This window comes from Triticum aestivum, chromosome 6B (genome assembly GCF_018294505.1).
Source record: "Triticum aestivum cultivar Chinese Spring chromosome 6B, IWGSC CS RefSeq v2.1, whole genome shotgun sequence".
Lineage (NCBI taxonomy): Eukaryota > Viridiplantae > Streptophyta > Magnoliopsida > Poales > Poaceae > Triticum > Triticum aestivum.
The window spans coordinates 532048675-532071101 of record NC_057810.1 but is presented as its reverse complement, the minus strand read 5'-3'; the positions used below and the strand labels follow the sequence as shown (position 1 = coordinate 532071101).

Sequence of the window (22427 nt, the reverse complement as noted above, 5' to 3'; positions counted from 1 at the left end):
CCGGAAACCATGTTGACGAAGATCGAAAATTGCAACCTCACTGGAAGTTACCAATGTATGCAGTCCAATGAGTATTTAGGCTTGATGTCTACTACACAACCTTCTTCTTGTAGACGTTGTTGGGCCTCCAAGTGCAGAGGTTTGTAGGACAGTAGCAATATTCCCTCAAGTGGATGACCTAAGGTTTATCAATTCGTGGGAGGCGTAGGATGAAGATGGTCTCTGTCAAGCAACCCTGCAATCAAATAACAAAGAGTCTCTTGTGTCCCCAACACACCCAATACAATGGTAAATTGTATAGGTGCACTAGCTCGGCGAAGAGATGGTGATACAAGTGCAATATGGATGGTAGATATAGGTATTTGTAATCTGAAATTATAAAAACAGCAAGGTAACTAATAATAAAAGTGAGCGTAAACGGTATTGCAATGCTAGGAAACAAGGCCTAAGGTTCATACTTTCACTAGTGCAAGTTCTCTCAACAATAATAACATAACTGGATCATATAACTATCCCTCAACATGCAACAAAGAGTCACTCCAAAGCCACTAATAGCGGAGAACAAACAAAGAGATTATGGTAGGGTACGAAACCACCTCAAAGTTATCCTTTCTGTTCTATCTATTCAAGAGTCCGTGGTAAAATAACATGAAGCTATTCTTTACGTTCAATCTATCATAGAGTTCATACTAGAATAACACCTTAAGACACAAATCAACCAAAACCCTAATGTCACCTAGATACTCCATTGTCACCTCAAGTATCCGTGGGCATGATTATACGATATGCATCACACAATCTCAGATTCATCTATTCAACCAACACAAAGTACTTCAAAGAGTGCCCCAAAGTTTCTACCGGAGAGTCAAGACGAAAACGTGTGCCAACCCTTATGCATAGGTTCATGGGCGAAACCCGCAACTTGATCACCAAAACATACATCAAGTGGATCACGTGATATCCCATTGTCACCACAGATAAGCACGGCAAGACATACATCAAGTGTTCTCAAATCCTTAAAGACTCAATCCGATAAGATAACTTCAAAGGGAAAACTCAATCCATTACAAGAGAGTAGAGAGGGAGAAACATCATAAGATCCAACTATAATAGCAAAGCTCGCGATACATCAAGATCGTATCATAGAGAGAACCCGAGAGAGAGAGAGAGAGAGAGAGAGAGAGAGATCAAACACATAGCTACTGGTACATACCCTCAGCCCCGAGGGTGAACTACTCCCTCGTCGTCATGGAGAGCGTCGCGATGATGAAGATGGCCACCGGTGATGGGTTCCCCCTCCAGCAGGGTGCCGGAACGGGCTCTCGGGAGGTTTTTGGTGGCTACAGAGGCTTGCGGCGGCGGGACTCCAGATCTATTGTCATCTTCCAAGGTTTTAGCGTATATGGACTTATATTGGCAAAAGAAGTCGTTCAGGGCTTGCTCGAGGGGCCCATGAGACAGGGGGGCGCGCCCAGTAGGCGGGGGGGGGGGGTGCCCCCCACCCTCGTGGCCACCTTGAAGCTTCCTTGACTTCAACTCGAAGTCTCCTGGATCACATCCGTTCCAAAAATAACGCTCCCGAAGGTTTTATTCCATTTGTACTCCGTTTGATATTCCTTTTCTTCGAAACACTGAAATAGGCAAGAAAACAACAATATGGGCTGGGCCTCCGGTTAATAGGTTAGTCCCAAAAATAATATAAAAGTGTATAATAAAGCCCATAAACATCCAAAACAGATAATAAAATAGCATGAATGCATCATAAATTATAGATATGTTGGAGACGTATCAGCATCCCCAAGCTTAATTCCTGCTCGTCCTCGAGTAGGTAAATGATAAAAGAAAGAATTTATGAAGTGTGAATGCTAGCAGGTGCATAAGTTTGATCAATGATAATTTCAATCACCTTTTCTAGCATGATTATATGTCATAACAGTAGTTCATCTCATAAAACTTCTCAAGATCAAGTAACAAGCTATTCACATGTTAAAGCATAGACCATAAACTTTCTTGAAAACTAGCAAACTTCATTCTCAGTCATCAAACAATTGCAATTCATCTTATTTTCAGGAAGGGTCTATGTCAGAGCTTTGATTTAGCAAACTCCACATACTCAACTATCATATAGTCTTCTACATTTGCTAACACTCACGCAATACTTATGGTTTTGGAGTTTTAATTGGACACTGAGAAAGATAGGGTCCTATAGTGTTGCCTCCGAATGTATTCACCTTTGGGTGATGTCAACAATAATAGTTCATGCTAACTTGCATCCAATTAGATATATATATTAGGATCTTTTCAACACGAGGTGCTTGCCAAAGGATAAAATGAAAAAAAAGGAAAGGTGAAGATCACAAAGGGAAGAAGAGGTTGTCATGCGCTTTTATGGTTGGATGCACAAAATCTTAAAGCAAAAGAATGTCACTTTATATTGCCACTTGTATATGGACCTTTATTATGCAGTCCGTCGCTTTTATTGCTTCCATAACAAGATCTTATAAAGCTTATTTTCTTCACACTAACAAGTCATACATATTTAGAGAGCAATTTTTATTGCATGCACCGATGACAACTTACTTGAAGGATCTTACTCAATCCATAGGTAGGTATGCTGGACTCTCATGGCAAAAACTGGGTTTAAGGATATTTGGAAGCACAAGTAGTATCTCTACTTGGTGCAAGAAATTTTGGCTAGCATGAGGGGGAAAAGCAAGCTCAACATGTTTGAATGATCCATGACAATATACTTTAACTGAGATGTGAGAAAACATAATCCATTATGTTGTCTTCTTTGTCCAACATCAACTCTTTATCATGTCATACTTAATGAGTGCTCATAATTATAAAAGATGTCTAAGATAGTATATTTATATGTGAAATCTCTCTTCCTTCAATATTCTTTCATGAATTGTTCAAATGACCAATACAATGCTTGCTAACCTCAATAAATTTACAAACTCTACTTATTAGATGTGGAGTCATTACTCCCCATGGGATAAGCAAATGAGAGATATATAATTTCAGATTTATGACATTCAACTCATTCAACCATTTACTCATAGGATATAAGTGAAGCACACGAGTAAATGAAAAACTACTCCAAAAAGATATAAGTGAAGATCAATGAGTAGCTAAATAATTACGTAACTATGTGAAGACTCTCTCACATTTAAGAATTTCAAATCTTGGTATTTTATTCAAACAGCAAGCAAAACAAAATAAAATGACATTGCAAGGATAGCACGACTCATGTGAAGAAGCAAAAACTTAGGTTCAACCGATACTAACCGATAATTGTTGAAGAAGAAAGGTGGGATGCCTAACGGGGCATCCCCAAGCTTGGATGCTTGAGACTTCTTGAAAATTTATCTTGGGGTTCCTTGGGCATCCCCAAACTTGAGATTTTGTGTCTCCTTAGTTCCTTTTATATCTCGGTTTCCTAAATCTTGAAAGCTTCATCCACACCAAACTCAACAAGAACTCGTGAGATAAGTTAATATAAACCAATGCAAAAACCTTATCATTTTCTAATGTAAGAAATCACTAAATTATTATTCAACATTGCATACTAAATCTCTCTGCATATTTAATACTCCTATCCTCAAATAGAATCATTAAACAAGCAAACATATGCAAACATAATAGCAATCTGCCAAAACAGTATAGTATGTAAAGAATGCAAGATTCATCATACTTCCCTAACTCCAAAATTATTAGGAAAATACTACGCTGTAGAAGATTTATCAGAGCTCAATATGCAAAAAGTTTCAACATTAAATCATTCTCTGACTTTTCTAGGGAATTTTTGCAACAGCGGTAAACTTTATGTTTTGAAACAGCAACATGTATACTTGCAAAATAAGCATGGTAAAGGCTATTCTTGACATTTTTATTGAAAATATAGATGCAAAACATTATTCTAAATAACATCAAGCAAATACTAATAAAAGAAAATGACGCTCCAAGCAAAACACATATCATGTGGTAAATAAAAATATAGCTCCAAGCAAAGTTACCGATGAACGAAGACGAAAGTGGGGATGCCTTCCGGGGCATCCCCAAGCTTAGGCTCTTGGTTGTCCTTGAATATTACCTTGGGGTGCCTTGGGAATCCCCAAGCTTAGGCTCTTTCCACTCCTTATTCCATAATCCATCGAATCTTTACCCAAAACTTGAAAACTTCACAACACAAAACTCAGCACAAAACTCGTAACTCCGTTAGTATAATAGAATAAAACCACCACTTAGGTACTGTTGTGAACTCATCCTAAATTCATATTGGTGTAATATCTACTGTATTACAACTTCTCTATGGTTCATACCCTCCGATACTACTCATAAATTCATCAAAATAAGCAAACAACACATAGAAAACAGAATCTGTCAAAAACAGAACAGTCTGTAGTAATCTGTATCAAACGTATACTTATGGAACTCAAATAATTCTGAAATAAATTGGTGGACCTGAGGAATTTGTCTACTAATCATCTTCAAAAATAATGAACCTACAATCACTCTCCAGTAAAAAATGGCAGCTAATCTTGTGAGCGCAAAAGTTTCTGTTTTTTACAGCAAGATCATAAAGACTTCACCCAAGTCTTCCCAAAGGTCCTACTTGGCACAAACACTAATTAAAACATAAAAGAACATCTAAACAAAGGCTAGATGAACTATATATTACTAAACAGTAACAAAAAACAAGGAAAAAATAACATTGGGTTGCCTCCCAACAAGCGCTATCGTTTAACGCCCCTAGCTAGGCATGATGATTTCAATGATGCTCACATAAAAGATAAGAATTGAAACATAAAGAGAGCATCATGAAGAATATGACTAGCACATTTAAGTATAACCCACTTCCTATGCATATGGATTTTGTGAGCAAACAACTTATGGGAACAATAATCAACTAGCATAGGAAGATAAAACAAGCATAGCTTCAAAATTTTCAACACATAGAGAGAAAACTTAATATTATTGCAATTCCTACAAGCATATGTTCCTCCCTCATAATAATTTTCAGTAGCATCACGAATGAATTAAACAATATAACCAGCACCTAAAGCATTCTTTTCATGGTCTACAAGCATAGAAAATTTTCTACTCTCCACATAAGCAAAATTCTGCTTATTCAGAATAGTAGTGGGAGCAAACTCAACAAAATAATTATCATGTGAGGCATAATCCAATTAAAAACTAAAATCATGTTGACAAGTTTCATGTTTATCATTATTCTTAATATCATACAAGTCATCACAATAATCATCATAGATAGCAACTTTGTTCTCATAATGAATTGGAACCTCTTCGAAAATAGTGGATTCATCACTAAATAAAGTCATGACCTCTCAAATCCACTTTCATCAATATAATCATCATAAATAGAAGGCATGCTGTCATCATAATAAATATTCTCATCAAAACTTGGGACAAAAAGTATCATAATCATCAAACATAGCTTCCCCAAGCTTGTGGCTTTGCATATCATTAGCATCATGGATATTCAAGGAATTCATACTAACAACAATGCAATCATGCTCATCATACAAAGATTTAGTGCCAAACATTTTATAGATTTCTTCTTCTAGCACTTGAGCACAATTTTCCTTCCCATCATTCTCATGAAAGATATTAAAAATATGAACCATATGAGACAAACTCAATTCCATATTTTTTTGTAATTTTCTTTTATAGACTAAACAAGTGATAAAACAAGAAACAAAAACATTCGATTGCAAGATCCAAAGATATACCTTCAAGCACTCACCTCCCCGACAACGGCGCAAGAAAAGAGCTTGATGTCTACTACACAACCTTCTTTTTGTAGACGTTGTTGGGCCTCCAAGTGCAGAGGTTTGTAGGACAGCAGCAAATTTTCATCAAGTGGATGACCTAAGGTTTATCAATCCGTGGGAGGCATAGGATGAAGATGGTCTCTTTCAACCAACCCTGCAACCAAATAACAAAGAGTCTCTTGTGTCCCCAACACACCCAATACAATGGTAAATTGTATAGGTGCACTAGTTCGGCGAAGAGATGGTGATACAAGTGCAATATGGATGGTAGATATAGGTATTTGTAATCTGAAATTATAAAAACAGCAAGGTAACTAATAATAAAAGTGAGCGTAAACGGTATTCCAATGCTAGGAAACAAGGCCTAAGGTTCATACTTTCACTTGTGCAAGTTCTCTCAACAATAATAACATAACTGGATCATATAACTATCCCTCAACATGCAACAAAGAGTCACTCCAGAGCCACTAATAGCGGAGAACAAACAAAGAGATTATGGTAGGGTACGAAACCACCTCAAAGTCATCCTTTCTGTTCTATCTATTCAAGAGTCCGTAGTAAAATAACATGAAGCTATTCTTTCCGTTCAATCTATCATAGAGTTCATACTAGAATAACACCTTAACACACAAATCAACCAAAACCCTAATGTCACCTAGATATTCCATTGTCACCTCAAGTATCCATGGGCATGATTATACGATATGCATCACACAATCTTAGATTCATCTATTCAACCAAGACAAAGTACTTCAAAGAGTGCCCCAAAGTTTCTACCGGAGAGTCAAGACGAAAACGTGTGCCAACCCTTATGCATAGGTTCATGGGCGGAATCCGCAAGTTGATAACCAAAACATACATGAAGTGGATCACGTGATATCCCATTGTCACCACAGATAAGCACAGCAAGACATACATCAAGTGTTCTCAAATCCTTAAAGACTCAATCCGATAAGATAACTTCAAAGGGAAAACTCAATCCATTACAAGAGAGTAGAGGGGGAGAAACATCATAAGATCCAACTATAATAGCAAAGCTCGCGATACATCAAGATCGTATCATAGAGAGAACATGAGAGAGAGAGAGAGATCAAACACATAGCTACTGGTACATACCCTTACCCCCGAGGGTGAACTACTCCCTCGTTGTCATGGAGAGCGCCGGGATGATGAAGATGGCCGCCGGTGATGGGTTCCCCCTCCGGCAGGGTGCCAGAACGGGCTCCCGAGAGGTTTTTGGTGGCTAAAGAGGCTTGCGGCGGCGGAACTCTTGATCTATTGTCGTCTTTGAAGGTTTTAGGGTATATGGACTTATATAGGCGAAAGAAGTCAGTCATGGGACGCTCGAGGGGCCCACGAGACAGGGAGGCGCCCCCAGTAGGGGGGGGGGGCGCCCCCACCTTCGTGGCCACCTCGAAGCTTCCTTGATTTCAACTCCAAGTCTCCTGGATCACATCCCTTCCAAAAATAACGCTCCTAAAGGTTTCATTCCGTTTGGACTCTGTTTGAGATTCCTTTTCTTCGAAACACTGAAATAGGCAAGAAAACAACAATATGGGTTGGGCCTCCGGTTAATAGGTTAGTCCCAAAAATAATATAAAAGTGTATAATAAAGCCCATAAACATCCAAAATAGATAATAAAATAGCATGAATGCTTCATAAATTATAGATACGTTGGAGATGTATTAAGGCTCATGCTGGGTATCGCTATTTTCTTACCTTCACAGATGATTTGAGCAGATATGGTTATATCTACTTAATGAAACATAAGTCTGAAACATTTGAAAAGTTCAAAGAATTTCAGAGTGAAGTGGAAAATCATCGTAACGAGAAAATAAAGTTTCTACGATCTGATCGTGGAGGAGAATATTTGAGTTACGAGTTTGGTCTTCATTTGAAACAACATGGGATAGTTTCACAATTAACGCCACCTGGAACACCACAGCGAGATGGTGTGTCCGAACATCGTAATCGTACTTTATTAGATATGGTGCGATCTATGATGTCTCTTACTGATTTACCGCTATCGTTTTGGGGCTATGCTTTAGAAACGACTGCATTCACTTTAAATAGGGCACCATAAAAATCCGTTGAGATGATGCCTTATGAACCATGGTTTGGCAAGAAACCAAAGTTGTCGTTTCTTAAAGTTTGGGGTTGCGATGCTTATGTGAAAAAGCTTCAACCTGCTAAGCTCGAACCCAAATCGGAGAAGTGCGTCTTCATAGGATACCCAAAGGAAACTGTTGGGTACACCATCTATCACAGATCCAAAGGCAAAATTTTTGTTGCTAATAATGGATCCTTTCTAGAGAAGGAGTTTCTCTTGAAAGAAGTGAGTGGGAGGAAAGTAGAAGTTGATGAGGTAACGGTACCTTCTCCCATATTGAAAGTAGTTCATCACAGAAATCAGTTCCAGTGATTCCTACACCAATTAGTGAGGAAGTTTATGATGATGATCATGAAATTTCAGATCAAGTTACTACCAAACCTCGTAGGTCTTTCAGAGTAAGATCCGCACCAGAGTGATATGGTAATCCTGTTTTGGAAGTCATGATACTAGACCATGATGAACCTACAAACTATGAGGAAGCGATGATGAGCCTAGATTCCGCGAAATGGCTTGAGGCCCTGAAATCTGAGATGGGATCCATGTATGAGAACAAAGTGTGGACTTTGGTGAACTTGCCCGATGATCGGCAAGCCATAGAAAATAAATGGATCTTTAAGAAGAAGACCGACACAGACGGTAATGTTACTGTTTACAAAGCTCGACTTGTTGCGAAAGGTTTTTGACAAGTTCAAGGAGTTGACTACGATGAGACTTTCTCACCCGTAGCGATGCTTAAGTTTGTTCGAATCATGTTAGCAATTGCTGCATTTTATGATTATGAAATTTGGCAAATGGATGTCAAAACTGCATTCCTGAATGGATTTCTGGAAGAAGAGTTGTATATGATGCAACCGGAAGGTTTTGTCGATCCAAAGGGTGCTAACAAAGTGTGCAAGCTCCGGCGATCCATTTATGGACTGGTGCAAGCCTCTCGGAGTTGGAATAAATGCTTTGATAGTATGATCAAAGCATATGGTTTTATACAGACTTTTGGAGAAGCCTGTATTTACAAGAAAGTGAGTGGGAGCTCTATAGCATTTCTAATCTTATATGTAGATGACATATTGTTGATTGGAAATGATATAGAATTTCTGGATAGCATAAATGGATACCTGAAGAAGAGTTTTTCTATGAAAGACCTCGGAGAAGCTGCTTACATATTAGGCATCAAGATCTATAGAGATAGATCAAGACGCTTAATTGGACTTTCACAAAGCACATACCTTGATAAAGTTTTGAAGAAGTTCAAAATGGATCAGTCAAAGAAAGTGTTCTTGCCTGTGTTACAAGGTGTGAAGTTGAGTCAGACTCAATGCTCGACCACTGCAGAAGATAGAGAGAAAATGAAAATAATTCCCTATGCTTCAGCCATAGGTTCTATCATGTATGCAATGCTGTGTACCAGACCTGATGTATGTCTTGCTATAAGCATAGCAGGAAGGTACCAAAGTAATCCCAGAGTGGAGCACTGTACAACGGTCAAGAACATCCTGAAATATCTGAAAAGTATTAAGGATATGTTTCTCGTTTATGGAGGTGAAAAAGAGCTCATCGTAAATGGTTACGTCGATGCAAGCTTTGACACTAATCCGGATGACTCTAAGTCGCAAAACGGATACGTATTTTTATTGAATGGAGGAGCTGTCAGTTGGTGCAGTTCCAAGCAGAGCGTCGTGGCGGGATCTACGTGTGAGGCGGAGTACATTGCTGCTTCGGAAGCAGCGAATAAAGGAGTTTGGATGAAGGAGTTCATATTCGATCTAGGTGTCATACCTAGTGCATCGGGTCCAATGAAAATCTTTTGTGACAATACTGGTGCAATTGCCTTGGCAAAGGAATCCAGATTTCACAAGAGAACCAAGCACATCAAGAGACGCTTCAATTCCATCCGTCATCAAGTGTCGGAAGGGGACATAGAGATTTGCAAGATACACATGGATCTAAATGTTGCAGACCCATTGACTAAGCTTCTTCCATGAGCAAAACATGATCAACACCAAAGCTCCATGGGTGTTAGAATCATTACTATGTAATCTAGATTATTGACTCTAGTGCAAGTAGGAGACTCAAGGAAATATACCCTAGAGGAAATAATAAAGTTATTATTTATTTCCTTAATTCATGATAAATGTTTATTATTCATGCTAGAATTGTATTAATCGGAAACTTAGTACATGTGTGAATACATAGACAAAACATATAGTCCCTAGTATGCCTCTACTTGACTAGCTCGTTAATCAAAGATGGTTATGTTTCCTAACGATAGACATGTGTTGTCATTTGATGAACGGGATCACATCATTAGGAGAATGATGTGATGGACATGACCCATTTGTTAACTTAGCATTATGATCGTGTTAGTTTCATTGCTATTGCTTTCTTCATGACTTATACAAGTTCCTCAGACTATGAGATTATGCAACTCCCAAATACCGGAGGAACACCTTGTGTGCTACCAAACGTCACAACATAAAAGGGTGATTTTAAAGGTGCTCTACAGGTGTCTCCGAAGGTGTTTGTTGGGTTGGCATAGATCAAGATTAGGATTTTTCACTCCGTGTTTCGGAGAGGTATCTCTGGGTCCTCTCGGTAATACTCATCACTATAAGCCTTGCAAGCATTGTGACTAATGAGTTAGTTGCAGGATGAAGTATTACGGAACGAGTAAGAATTGCCGATAACGAGATTGAACTAGGTATTGAGATACCGAAGATCGAATCTCGGGCATGTAACATACCGATGACAAAGGGAGCAACGCATGTTGTTATGCGGTTTGACCGATAAAGATCTTGTAGAATATGTAGGAACCAATATGAGCATCCAGGTTCCGCTATTGGTTATTGACCGGTGACATGTCTCGGTCATGTCTACATATTTCTCGAACCCGTAGGGTCCGCACGCTTAACGTTCAATGACGATTTGTATTATGAGTTTATGTGATATGATGTACTGAAGATTGTTCGGAGTCACGGTTGTGATCATGAACATGACGAGGAGTCTCGAAATGGTCGAGATATAAAGATTGATATATTGGACGACTATATTCGGACACCGGAAGTGTTCCGGAGAAGTTTCGGATAAAACTGGAGTGCCGGAGGGTTACCGGAAACCCCGGGGGAACTAATGGGCCTCGATGGGCCCTAGTGGAGAGAGAGAGGGGCCGGCCAGGGCAGGCCGCGCACCTCCTCCCCTTGAGTCCGAATAGGACAAGGAATTCCTTCCCCCTCTCCCTCTCCTTCCTCCCCCCTCTCTCCCTTTAGGTGGAAACCTACTAGGACTTGGAGTCCTAGTAGGATTCCCCTCTTGGAGGCGCGCCCAAGGAGGGCCGGCCGGCCTCCCCCTTGCTCCTTTATATACGGGGGCAGGGGGGCACCCTAGGACACACAAGTTGATTGTTTAGCGGTGTGCGGTGCCCCCGTCCACAGATTTCCACCTCGGTCATATCATCGTAGTGCTTAGGCGAAGCCCTGCGCCGGTAACTTCATCATCACCATCACCACGCCGTCGTGCTGACGAAACTCTCCCTCGACCTCAGCTGGATCTAGAGTTCGCGGGAAGTCATCGAGCTGAACGTGTGCAGATCGCGGAGGTGTCGTACCTTCGGTGCTAGGTTCGGTCGGATCGTGAAGACGTACGACTACATCAACCGCGTTGTCATAACGCTTCCGCTTTCGGTCTACGAGGGTACGTAGACAACACTCTCCCCTCTCGTTGCTATGCATCACGTAGAGATAGATCTTGCGTGATCGCAGGAGTTCTTTTTGAAATTACTGCGTTTCCCAACACTAATACCCTACCCTAGGTACATGTCCTCGTCAGGCGTCTCTATCGAAGGAGGAGCGAGCCCTCCCGGAGTACGACACCGGCAACCATGAGGATTGGGCGGCGTACTTCGAGCGCCGGCAGGCGGAGCGGCTGGCCTTCACCAACAACGTGCCACTAGTGAGGGGGCGCAACAACAGCAACTGTCGCCGCCTGTGGTGGGGCGCCCCCGGCCGCACGCTACACGCCGTCCTTGAGTACCTCGAGGGCGGCAATGATCTGCCGCTGACGTACCCGGCCGCCTTGGTCCCTCACCAGAGTTGCGGTCCATGGATTCCAAGGAGGATGCTGGGCGGGTCCTCCTCCTCCTCCTCCTCCTCCTCCCACTCCTCTAGGTCGCCGGTGTTGTTAAGCGTCAAGGCCGTGGAAACACCGCTAGGCCGGCGCAACCGCGTCGTCGTCATCAACGAGGGTGGCGGCGGTTCCTCGGGCGGCGGCGGCGGTTCCTCCTGCCTTGTCAGGCCGAAGACGGAGCCGGGGCTCGGCCCCATGAAGCGTGAGCACAACGACGAGGCCACCATGAATTAGGCGCGGGAGGACTGGGCGCGGATGGAGATGGAGCGCCAGCGCCGCGCCCTGGAGGAGATCGCCGCTCGGCGCCGGGGCCGCGACGAGGAAGGCGTCGTCGTTCTCGACGACAACGACGACGAGGTGCCGCCGCCGGCCAAACCAATCCGCCAGGGGGACCCTGGGCAGGGGTCGACCAGGGATGACCGCGTGAAGGAGGAGAAGAAGGACGTCGGCGGCGGTGACTTCGGCGTGTTCAGCGTGTTCTTCGGCCTGTAGGCGTGGTCGTTTTTCTTCTTCATTTTAATAGACTTATTATTATGTTTCTATATGTATAAAAGACTGTGAACCGCCTAAATATCGCCGAATGTATGTCGTGTTTGCCGAAATTTGCTCAATTATGTTTCTAAAAAAACTTAAAAAGACCGTCTGGAGCCTATCTGGGGCGGCGGCTGGGAAGCCGATCGCCCCCATGCCGAAAATATCACCGGTTCGTCCTCAAACGGCGCTTTTTTCTAGCCTCTGGGGGCGAACGGCCGGGGATGCTCCTACTCCTGCAGTGCTGTGTAAACGTTTTCAGAAAGTGTAGGTGGATAAGATCATTTGCGCATGCATGTATACAAGCTCACTGTAGCCGCCATGTTGTTTTGTAGTGCGGGCCATTAGCAAAAACAGGACCATTTGTAGCTTGTACAGAGCGTAAAGAGGGCGTCTCCTCCGTGGATGTGGCTGTTGCAAATATGCAATCTGTGCCCATGAGGTCATTTTATTTTGCTGCTGTTGCTGTTTTTTCCTGAGTAACTGCAGATATGATCATACGTTAGCATCAAAATGGTAAAGTACTCGATGTTTGTGGCACTAATGTTGTAGGAAAAAGAAGACAAGATGATCTTGTGAGTTGTGACTCATCTTCTTGTTGTCCCCCGGCTCAATCTCACACCTTTCCTTCCCCAACAAATCCTCCATTAACTCCTTTCCTTCCACGTGTCCACATCAAAAGATATGGAAAAATAATATACTACAAGATGATGGTGAATTTGGCATGCGGATGAGGCAATTTGTTTACAGAGATTAACGGACGAGCTAACTCTGGAATTTGGCATGCAGCCTTTTCACACATATGCTTGCCTTTCGTGCGGTGCATCTGCAATGTTCTCAGCTCATTTCCTCTGGGAACTGCTCGTCATGAGATCCCGTTCATATTCATCGTGGTTTTGTAACACTGCCCTATCGTTGTGATACTTTGTTGCCTTGCACAAGTCATTCAGTATGTGAAACTCTCGAGCGTCATTCGATGGTCTTCTGTGTTGTTTACCAGCATAGACTCAGTCAGGTGGCCTTCCTCTTTTCAAACTAATGAAACCGCCCAGTTCCCATGGTCCTCATGTCCCCCAAATTATTTTCGTCATCAACTTCGTTGCTGCCACACGTTTTTTGAAATAGAGTTGCTGCCGCACGTTGCCGACGCTGAAATGTCGACTGACAACGACACGGTGAGGCTCAAAAAAAAAATATGAAAAGGAGCAAGCGTACCCATTGAATCAGATCGGCCTTCGCTATCTTGTCCATCGGATCAAATGATATTTTCGTCACCAGCCAGCCAACCTGATACACTCGTCAATCCTTGCCATGTCTTCATGTGTAAAATCCACAGTACAAAAAGCTCCTTTTCCTGTGCAGATTACACGATTTGGTTAGTACTTCTTTTTTTCTTTTGCGGCTGTGGTTAGTACTTCATTTTGACGTGCCTTTCAGAGCTATACGAAGCAACGTACCGTTATACAGTGTTAACTACACACCACAGTCTGAAAGGAAACGACTCAGAGAGTCAGAGTCTCTGTCTGCATTGGAGAAGGTTGGTAGGTCAATATGACCGTGAGTCCTGAGAAGAAGTAGGGGTTAGGTGGCCCCGGTCTCGTGTGGTTGTACCAACGCAAACTGATTGATGACTTGCTTTGACGGAAGGAGGGGTAAGTGTCGCAGGAAGGAGAATTAAGCATGAAGAAAGAGGCCATGTAGAGTGCACGCAGTTATGGCATCTCCAACGGCAACCCACAAACTTTCTTTCGCATCTGTCCCTGGACAGGGGGACCAGTACGCGAACATGGATGTGAGAGGACGTCATCCAACACTAGCTGCATACATTTCAAACTGTTTTTCAACAAACCGGATGGAAGTCATGCAAACATGGGCGGATTTCATGCAAACATGACGAATTCCATACAAACACAACGAATTTTCATTACATTTTGACATCTAGAACAAAAAAGAAGAAGATCTGACACTAAAACTATCCTACAGCGGCGGTGCCCGACATCCAAACCCGTGTCGTCCTCCATCAGCCATCTTCATGACCACCGGCGATAAGATCGATGAAGTGAAGGTGCGATCTCCGGCAAGTAAGAGTAAAACACAAGAGATGGACCGGCCCACATGGCACATAAGGCACCATCTCCTCCCGTGGCCTACTCATCCCAGAGGAGTCCGCGACCTGTCCGTCACCGGTGGACGTGAGGTCCATGATGAAAATGGTGGCACGGGCGCTGTCGTCGTCCCACTGGGCCGCCTGATGGTTCATCGACAGCGCGTAGGAGGGGCAGCTGGAGTTGTTCTCCTCCTCGATCTCCTGCAGCTTGACTCTGCATCTACCGCTTCCTGGCGAGCGACAGCTTAAGTGCGGATAGCATCGTATATGGCATGCTGCTACATGACGAAGTTGGGGTTCGCCGCAGCCATGGCCGCCATGGCCTCCTCACTCGCCCGCTCGTCATAGACCTGGCCATCCACCAGCCGGTGTTGCTACAGGAGGAACAAGTTGTTGATGTTCCTCATGCGCCTACCAGAACACCGACAAAGGCGCCGGCACAGGTTGCACCTCCGCTATGGCGGTGTTGTAGTGCATCCGCACCTGCTCCATGGTGAAGCCAGTGTGCACAGAGGCGCGAGGAGGTGGGGCGGTGTCGTCGGAGCCCATCTCCATCGTGGTCTCGTCCTCGTCGTCGAAAACCTCAGGCGAGCTGGCTGGCAAGCCGACCTCGATCAACCTGGCACGGTGGCTCTGCCAGGCAGCGGCAAGGGCGGCCACGGCGTGCTTCATCTCCGTGGAAAGGCTTTACCACAGAGCTTCGCCGCCTGCAGTCATGGCGAATGCAGTGCAATGGAGGAGGATGGGGGGGCTTGTGTTGTGGTGCGGAGTTAGCCGGGTGTGGCCGCCTTTATATAGTTGATTCCGATGAGACGAGGCGTCCGGGTGCGCCAATGCGCGGTGCCGGAGTGGGTTTCTCGGCCAGCGATCCTGGTTAATGCTGACACGCGGACGAACATCGGCATTGAACGGGCATGGTAGATATATGTCATGTCCCGTCCAGTCACGCGTCTCCGACATTGAACAGGAGCGGGCATCGGAGACACGTCGCGGGCGGCGCCGTTGGTCGTCGCACCGCTTCAATGGTGGAGGCTGTGAGATGTCGCGTCCGCCTTGAGCCGTCTTCAATGTTGAGCGGCACGCTCTACAGCCGCATGAAATGTGGGCAGCTAGCGCCTGTCAGGAACGCGCACGGGCGACGGGGGAAGGGTTTTGGTGGGCTAGGACGGTCAGAAGTGGGCTTGGGATCGGTGTGGACTCCCGCAAAGCCCCCTACCTTTGTCTCCGTGCGGGAAAATCCAAACCGCCCGATACAGAGCCGCGTTGAATGACTTATGTGGTCCGGACAGCGCGGTCCAGACAGATGCGGGCAATTTGCAGGTCCATCTTAAAAATGCCCTTCGTCTTAACATCCTTGATAATGGCGACAGGAGACTAACTTCAGTCAGTACTTCCGGACGAGGACTTAGACACACCACTTTCTGTACTCGGCGTTCAATAGATAGTCGACACATCTTTCTTTCTCCTCTCACAAGGTGAGTAGGGTAAAACCTTCATTCCTTTAATCTCCGTCAGTAAGTCTGTTGATTCGCCTCCCTTCTGTCTGACGGGAACACTGGTGCCTCTACTTCGGTTTGTAGTTAGGTTAGGATTTCTTACCCGGGTTCCAATCCTCCTCAAGTTCATCCCTTGGGACGGATTATATGAAAATCTGATGTAGATTCATGTCACTTTTTTAGAGCAACAAGGTTAAGGTTTCTCATTATGCGTACGTGATGATGGGATTTGGTATCAGGTTCTTCAAATCGATTTAAGGGTCTAATGATGACGACCGTGGCTCTGAGCATTAATCCTTAGGGGCGCGCGCACAAAGACTTCCTGGTTGTATATGATGGGTCAGGTCAGCTCTCATATGGGATCAGCAACAACGATGTATCGACATCTTGTCTAGTAGTGGTAGTGATCGTTCGGTGATCCAGGAAACCTCAATGTAATTTTTATTATTTTTGGTATACTTTGTACTCAGGTTGAACTTTTATAATAGATTTTAGTCCTTTTCGTATAAAAGACTAGACACACCATCGGCTTTGAAACCGTTGCTTCAATGTAATTTAAAATAATATAGTGACCCATTAGTAAAAAAATCATGTGAATTATTAGTTGTCTTATTTCGTACGACACTTTGTAATGATTATATCTTATATGCTATCTTAAATCAATAATGTTTTCTTGCAAAGTTGACTCATAGAACATAAATGTTTTTAAACAAGAATGAGAGAAGATTGTGCGATTAATTTAGTAAGACACTCAATTTGGATGGCATCTAATTAATAGATTATGTGATTGTGGTCCTATCTTTTTTTATTGCTATTGAGACTTCTTAGTAAAACTTTTACACTTTAGTAAATTATGGTTGTGTGCATCATGATTATGTAGAGGCCAAGGCTACCCCCTTTAAGGAAAAAATACAATGGGTCTGATATATTACCGAATTGTATCTTTAGTCTTATGTCACAAAACTAAAGTTAATACTCATATTTTTTAACACTCTCTGTTGAAGGCTCTTATTCAACTGGCAAAGACATATCTGTTTGCAAAGTGCAAAATAGCAAGTCAGTGATTACATCATAATTTATTACAAGGTTCTTAGTGTTTAATGCTTCCTTCACAATTTGATGAGCTACCTCATTCACTTGCATACAAACATGTTGAAGCTTAAATCCCTGGAAAGAACTCACCATCTCTCCCATTTCACAAAGGATATGGTATGCCACGAATTGTTTCACCTCAATTCCCAAAGTCGTTGAACCTCTTGACAATCAATCTCAAGTTGCACCCTCTCCGAGCCCCTATCACGAGTTAAATCATAGCATCCTGACATGTGAGTAACTCAATTTCTTCCTCCGCAGTGAAGCTCCTTTCCAACAAAGACATGAATTTGAAGGGGAAAACGACATCGAGGAGAAGCATGAGAGATACAAACTCTACTTGGATGTGCAAAGGGATATGATGAAGTCCGACAAAGAGAATGCGAGAGGGAGGTTGGTAATTGAGGGGGAGGGGATGAAAACGGGGAAGATGAAGACATGGATCATATGGAGCTTGAGAAGACGAATGTGATGGAAAACATTGAGATTGAGAGAGAGAAGGTGCGGCTCATGAGATTCACCAAGGAGTCAAGAATCATGTTGGTCGACACAAGCCTAATGGTTGACGATGCCAAGGAGTGTACCACCACCATGTGCAAAGACATCAATGCGCGCGCACGAAAGAAACTTGATTCATTTGATATCATCGATGTATAAATTATTGAATTTTTAGTCATGGATTATGTGTGCTTGTTTGAATTGTTGAATTGATGTGTGCTATATTTTTATCAAATGAGCTACCTATGCTCATGAGGTTTCATGGGCTTAGAAAGAGGGAAATAGGGGACACCATTGTAGGAAGACTTATTTACCCAAAGCAACTATAATTGGGGCTAGGGTAACAACCTGGTACCACATTGAAGGCAGGCCACAAAAAACCACCAAATTTGCGCCTAATATGTAACGTGGAGCACTGATCATCGAGTTCGCTCGAGAAAACAACGAACCTGACAGGCAGGCCCCACATGTTGGTCTGACATGGCGAAAACCGAAGACTTTGACCGGCTGATGTGGCAAATGAGGTGGCAGAGGAAGCGTGGGTCCCCCATGTCAATGAGCCAGTTTTTATCTTTCCCCGTCGGCGTTTTCTTGTACCCGCACATGGGCTTGTGCGCAGCTTGCTACCGCTGGCCATGTACGCTCCCTTTTCCTACTCGCCTCTCTCCCTTCCCTGCTGGACGAGGATCCTCTGCCGTTCGGCAGGGTGCCGTTCGACCACTGACTGATGGACCCATCGGGGAACAGGCCCACATGGCAGCGCCACAACGGCAGGAGCCGCACGTCAGGGAAGCCCTCCTCCTTAAACGCTGGTCGTGGAGGGGTCCCATACAACATAGCAGCCACCCAGCTCCGTCGCGTCTACCAGGAGCAGCTCCTTCCCCATCCACGGTCATTGTCGAACATCATTCGTGTGCCCAGAGACCATCCTGAGCCCCCTACCTTGTCTGGGAGCTCCGGAATGCCTCTCTGAGCAATCCTACCGGAGTAATTGGACCAGCACGTCCAGAATCAGCCGCACCATGGTCATCTTCTCCACCTCCGACCACACACCTCCGCGCCTCGATCTCCTGCTCCGGCGAACCTCTGCACCTCGCATCTTGTCCCTGGGCTTCAACATGTCCTCCTGATGCCTCCGCCCCCAACGTCGACAAGCAGCGGAGCCCCGAGCCCTCTTCCCCGCCACGGCATGCTCTGTCCTCTGCCGCCGCTGCCGAGACGCCGCTACAGTCCACCTCATCGCATCCTAGCACGCTTACGTGCTCAAGGTGAGGCCCTCGCCCCTTCCTCACGCGGCCAAAGCTTGGCTCGACCAGCACCTTGTCTGCGTCGTTGCGTATGCTAGCTCAGGAAAGGCGGTCACCGTCTTGGATTGAGGACAGGAAGAGCTGTGCGAGCTCGCAGCCGGGATGGAGGCGTCTGGCCCGCCGTTCCTCTGGTCACTGCTCCGGCTTGCCCATGGCGTGATTCACCTTCTGAAGCGACCAGAGGAAGAACGCACTGACGGTGCTGGATGGAATACCCCATAGAAGAAATGTTGCGAAGAAGATGACCGTCTAGTCATTGACAGGTGAGGCCCGCGTCTCATTTGCCACATCGGTCAGTCAAAGTTTTTGGTCTTCGCCTCATCAGCCTTACAGATGGGCCCAACTGATCAGGTTCGTTGTTTTCGCGAGGTTATCCTACAATCAGTGCTCCACGTTACACATTAGTCACATTTTTGATGGGTTTTTTTTTTTTGCCGTGCGTTGGTGCAAGTGTATCACTCGTTTTTCTTCTCTTTTTAAAGGAATATCACTCGTTCACTTTCTCCGTTCTGCCGTTCACAGCTTCATTTAACTACTGAAGTGGTTATTCCGGACTCCGGGTTATTCCTACTTTATCATCTGATGACCCAAACACCTCATTTCCCTTGTATTCCAAAGGAGACAAAACGAAGGAAAGATGAGAGGAGCAGCATCAACCAGCCGATGAAAAGGAAAAAAGGAAAACGAAATAAGAGCAGCCTATGTGACCTGTAGGACGGCACCGAAGGCCTCAGTCCCAACCACCGCCACCTTCCTCAATCCCAAAAATTCGTTGCTTTCCAGACAAGCACGCACAGGTCAATTTCTTCGAGAATTTCAGACTTTCAGCAGCATCAGATCGAGTACCCCCTCTCACTCTCAGCAGCGGGCAAGGTAGCATAACAGCTGGTGGAAGCATCTCATCTCATCTCATGATCGATCCCCTTCTCCACCCTCCCTCCCCCACTTTCACATTCCCCAACACCTGTAAAGCAGCAGAGCACCAAGCTGCAAGCAGAGACTGTCACAGACAGGATAGCCACTCATCTCCTGCCTTCGCTTCTCTCATCTCCCTCGCCACAATTCGTCGGACCAGAAACTCATGCAGATCCTCTCCCTGCTCTGCCGGTTCTAGAACTTGGCAGGCTCACGATGCTCTGACGGGACAGAGATTTGCTCGTCTCATCTCATCTCTGTTCCCTGCGATTCTTCTCCGTCTTCTTGGTCGTCCGGTCATCTACTGAGCTTCTGTCTTCCATGGCCGCAATGTTCAATCCTCCTCCGGCTCCAATGGCTCTTGGGCCGCAGCCGACGTGGATGCCCTACGAGCCGACGAGGGATTGCTCCCAGGGCCTGTGCAGCATGTACTGCCCGCAGTGGTGCTACTTCATCTTCCCGCCCCCGCCGCCGGTTTTCGATATCGCCGGGCCCAGCGGCGACGGCGACGGCGACGACTCCTCCGGCCCCGCCTTCTCGCCCCTCGTCATCGCCATCATCGGGGTGCTCGCCAGCGCCTTCCTCCTCGTCAGTTACTACACCATCATCTCCAAGTACTGCGGCACCTTCAGTTCCCTGCGGAACAGGCTCTTTGGCTCCGGCGCCGGCCGCGGCGGCGGCGGGGGCGGTGGGGACGGCCGGGGCGATTCCAGGAGCCAGGAGGAGTGGGAGGTCTCGCCCTCGGACGGGATGGACGAGACGCTGATCAGCAAGATCACCGTGTGCAAGTACAAGCGCGGCGACGGGTTCGTCGACTCCACCGACTGCTCCGTCTGCCTGGGCGAGTTCCAGGACGGCGAGAGCCTGCGGCTGCTGCCCAAGTGCAGCCACGCCTTCCACTTGCCATGCATCGACACCTGGCTCAAGTCGCACTCCAATTGCCCGCTCTGCCGCTGCAACATCGCATTCGTCGCCGTCGGCATGGTTTCGCCGGAGCCGGAGGGCCGTGCTGCGCCACTGGAGGACCGGAGGGGCAGCCACGAATTCGCTCTGACGATCGACGACTACTCCTCCGGGCAAGTGCGCGAAGAGCCACAGACCGTGCCGAGCAGCAACGGCGGCGGCAATCAGGAGGCGAAGGATCGTCCGGGGAGATCCGAGGCAGCCAATGGCGCAGTGGTCGAGATCAGAGAGGACGGCGCCGTCCCGCCGGTCCCGGCCAGTGCGCCGCCTCCGATGCCGGACACGCAGTGTGAAGCCCGCATGTCCATTGCCGACGTGTTGCAGGCCAGCCCAGAAGACGAGCGTACGGTGGGCAGGGAGGGCGGCCTCCTGCAGGCAGGCTCCTCGAGGCGGTGCCACGGGGAGCACAGCAAGGATGGCGGCGGCCGAGCACCGCCGGATGCACCGACGAAGAAGCTGCCGCCGGCTGGCAGGTCGTGCTTCAGCGGCAAGGGTGGCGGCAGAGGGAAGGATTCAGGCCCTCCAGTGTAATTTGAGGCGATGATGTTTCAGACATTCTTCTTCTTCTTGCATTAACCATTAGAACACTTGACCGTGATGATACTTTTCCGTCGTGTGCTTCCGGTGGAGATCACGTCGCCAGCCGAATGAAAATCTGGAGATTTCTTCTTCGTCGTTATGATCTCTACTTACGAATCGCCAGCACGCTGCACAAATCCTCTCTGTGCAACTGCAATGGCTGCACCTGCTGACTGGTGAGAGATCCTGCACCTGGTTGGTGATTGTGCAACTCTGTTAGATAAATTGTATAGGAAATGATTTCTTTCTCTTATTCTTCCATGTTGCCTCTCCTCTCTTCTCTACACGATTGGATTCTGCTCCAGGGCATTCTCTCTGGATTAGTGAGTTAACTATATCTCATTAGGCAAAGTACTTTGTTTGCAATGGGGAGTGTGGCCGTTTCACCTTTTGTCGCATACTCACGTGTGTGCCTTTGGAATTACTACATTTCAAGCTGTCAAAGTAGAGCTGATCATTTGGGGATGTGCGTGGAGATGGAAACTGATCGTCGCCAATCAAGCTGAGCTCGAAACTTGTTTGGAAGAGTTAGGTGGCCGGTGCCTTCTTGCTTATAACGTTTGCCATTCGAAAGGCTTTGATGTTTGATCTGTTGCATAGGACAATGTGGGTGGGCAGCTGGGCGTCCTGCTGTTGAGTGTCGGCCTGCGAATAACATGTGCGTCTCATATGTCAAATTGCAGTTGGGTGTTAGGTCGACGGTGTAGCTAGATCAACGGTTATTATTTCTGAGGGAGAACAGTTTTTTATTATTTTGAAGATATTCCTTTTGTAATGTATTTGGATCAAACTTTGAACTCCCTCTATAAAGAAATGTAAGGACGTTTGGATTACTAAAGTAGTGGTCTAAACGCTCTTATATTTCTTTACGGTGGGAGTAATAGTGTATTCGTGCTTGCATATTAGGAGAA

General features: G+C 45.6%; 1 protein-coding gene across 2 annotated transcripts; it reads left to right on the top strand.

Moving 5' to 3' along the window:
- Nucleotides 1–18562: 18562 nt before the first annotated feature.
- Nucleotides 18563–21524, top strand: LOC123137832 (E3 ubiquitin-protein ligase Os04g0590900). Of its 2 annotated transcripts, none has more exons than XM_044557678.1 (2): nt 18563–19410; nt 19582–21524. In XM_044557678.1, exon 2 carries the CDS (start codon nt 20296–20298, stop codon nt 21466–21468), a length of 1173 nt encoding a protein of 390 aa, XP_044413613.1. In that variant the 5' UTR covers nt 18563–19410; nt 19582–20295; the 3' UTR covers nt 21469–21524. The 2 variants fall into 2 exon arrangements, with proteins under 2 accessions (XP_044413613.1, XP_044413611.1); XM_044557676.1 differs by having other exon boundaries at nt 19542–21524.
- Nucleotides 21525–22427: the final 903 nt, after the last annotated feature.

Excerpts from the sequence above, each read along its gene's own strand:
- LOC123137832 (XM_044557678.1), top strand. The coding sequence starts at position 20,296 with ATGGCCGCAATGTTCAATCCTCCTCCGGCTCCAATGGCTCTTGGGCCG.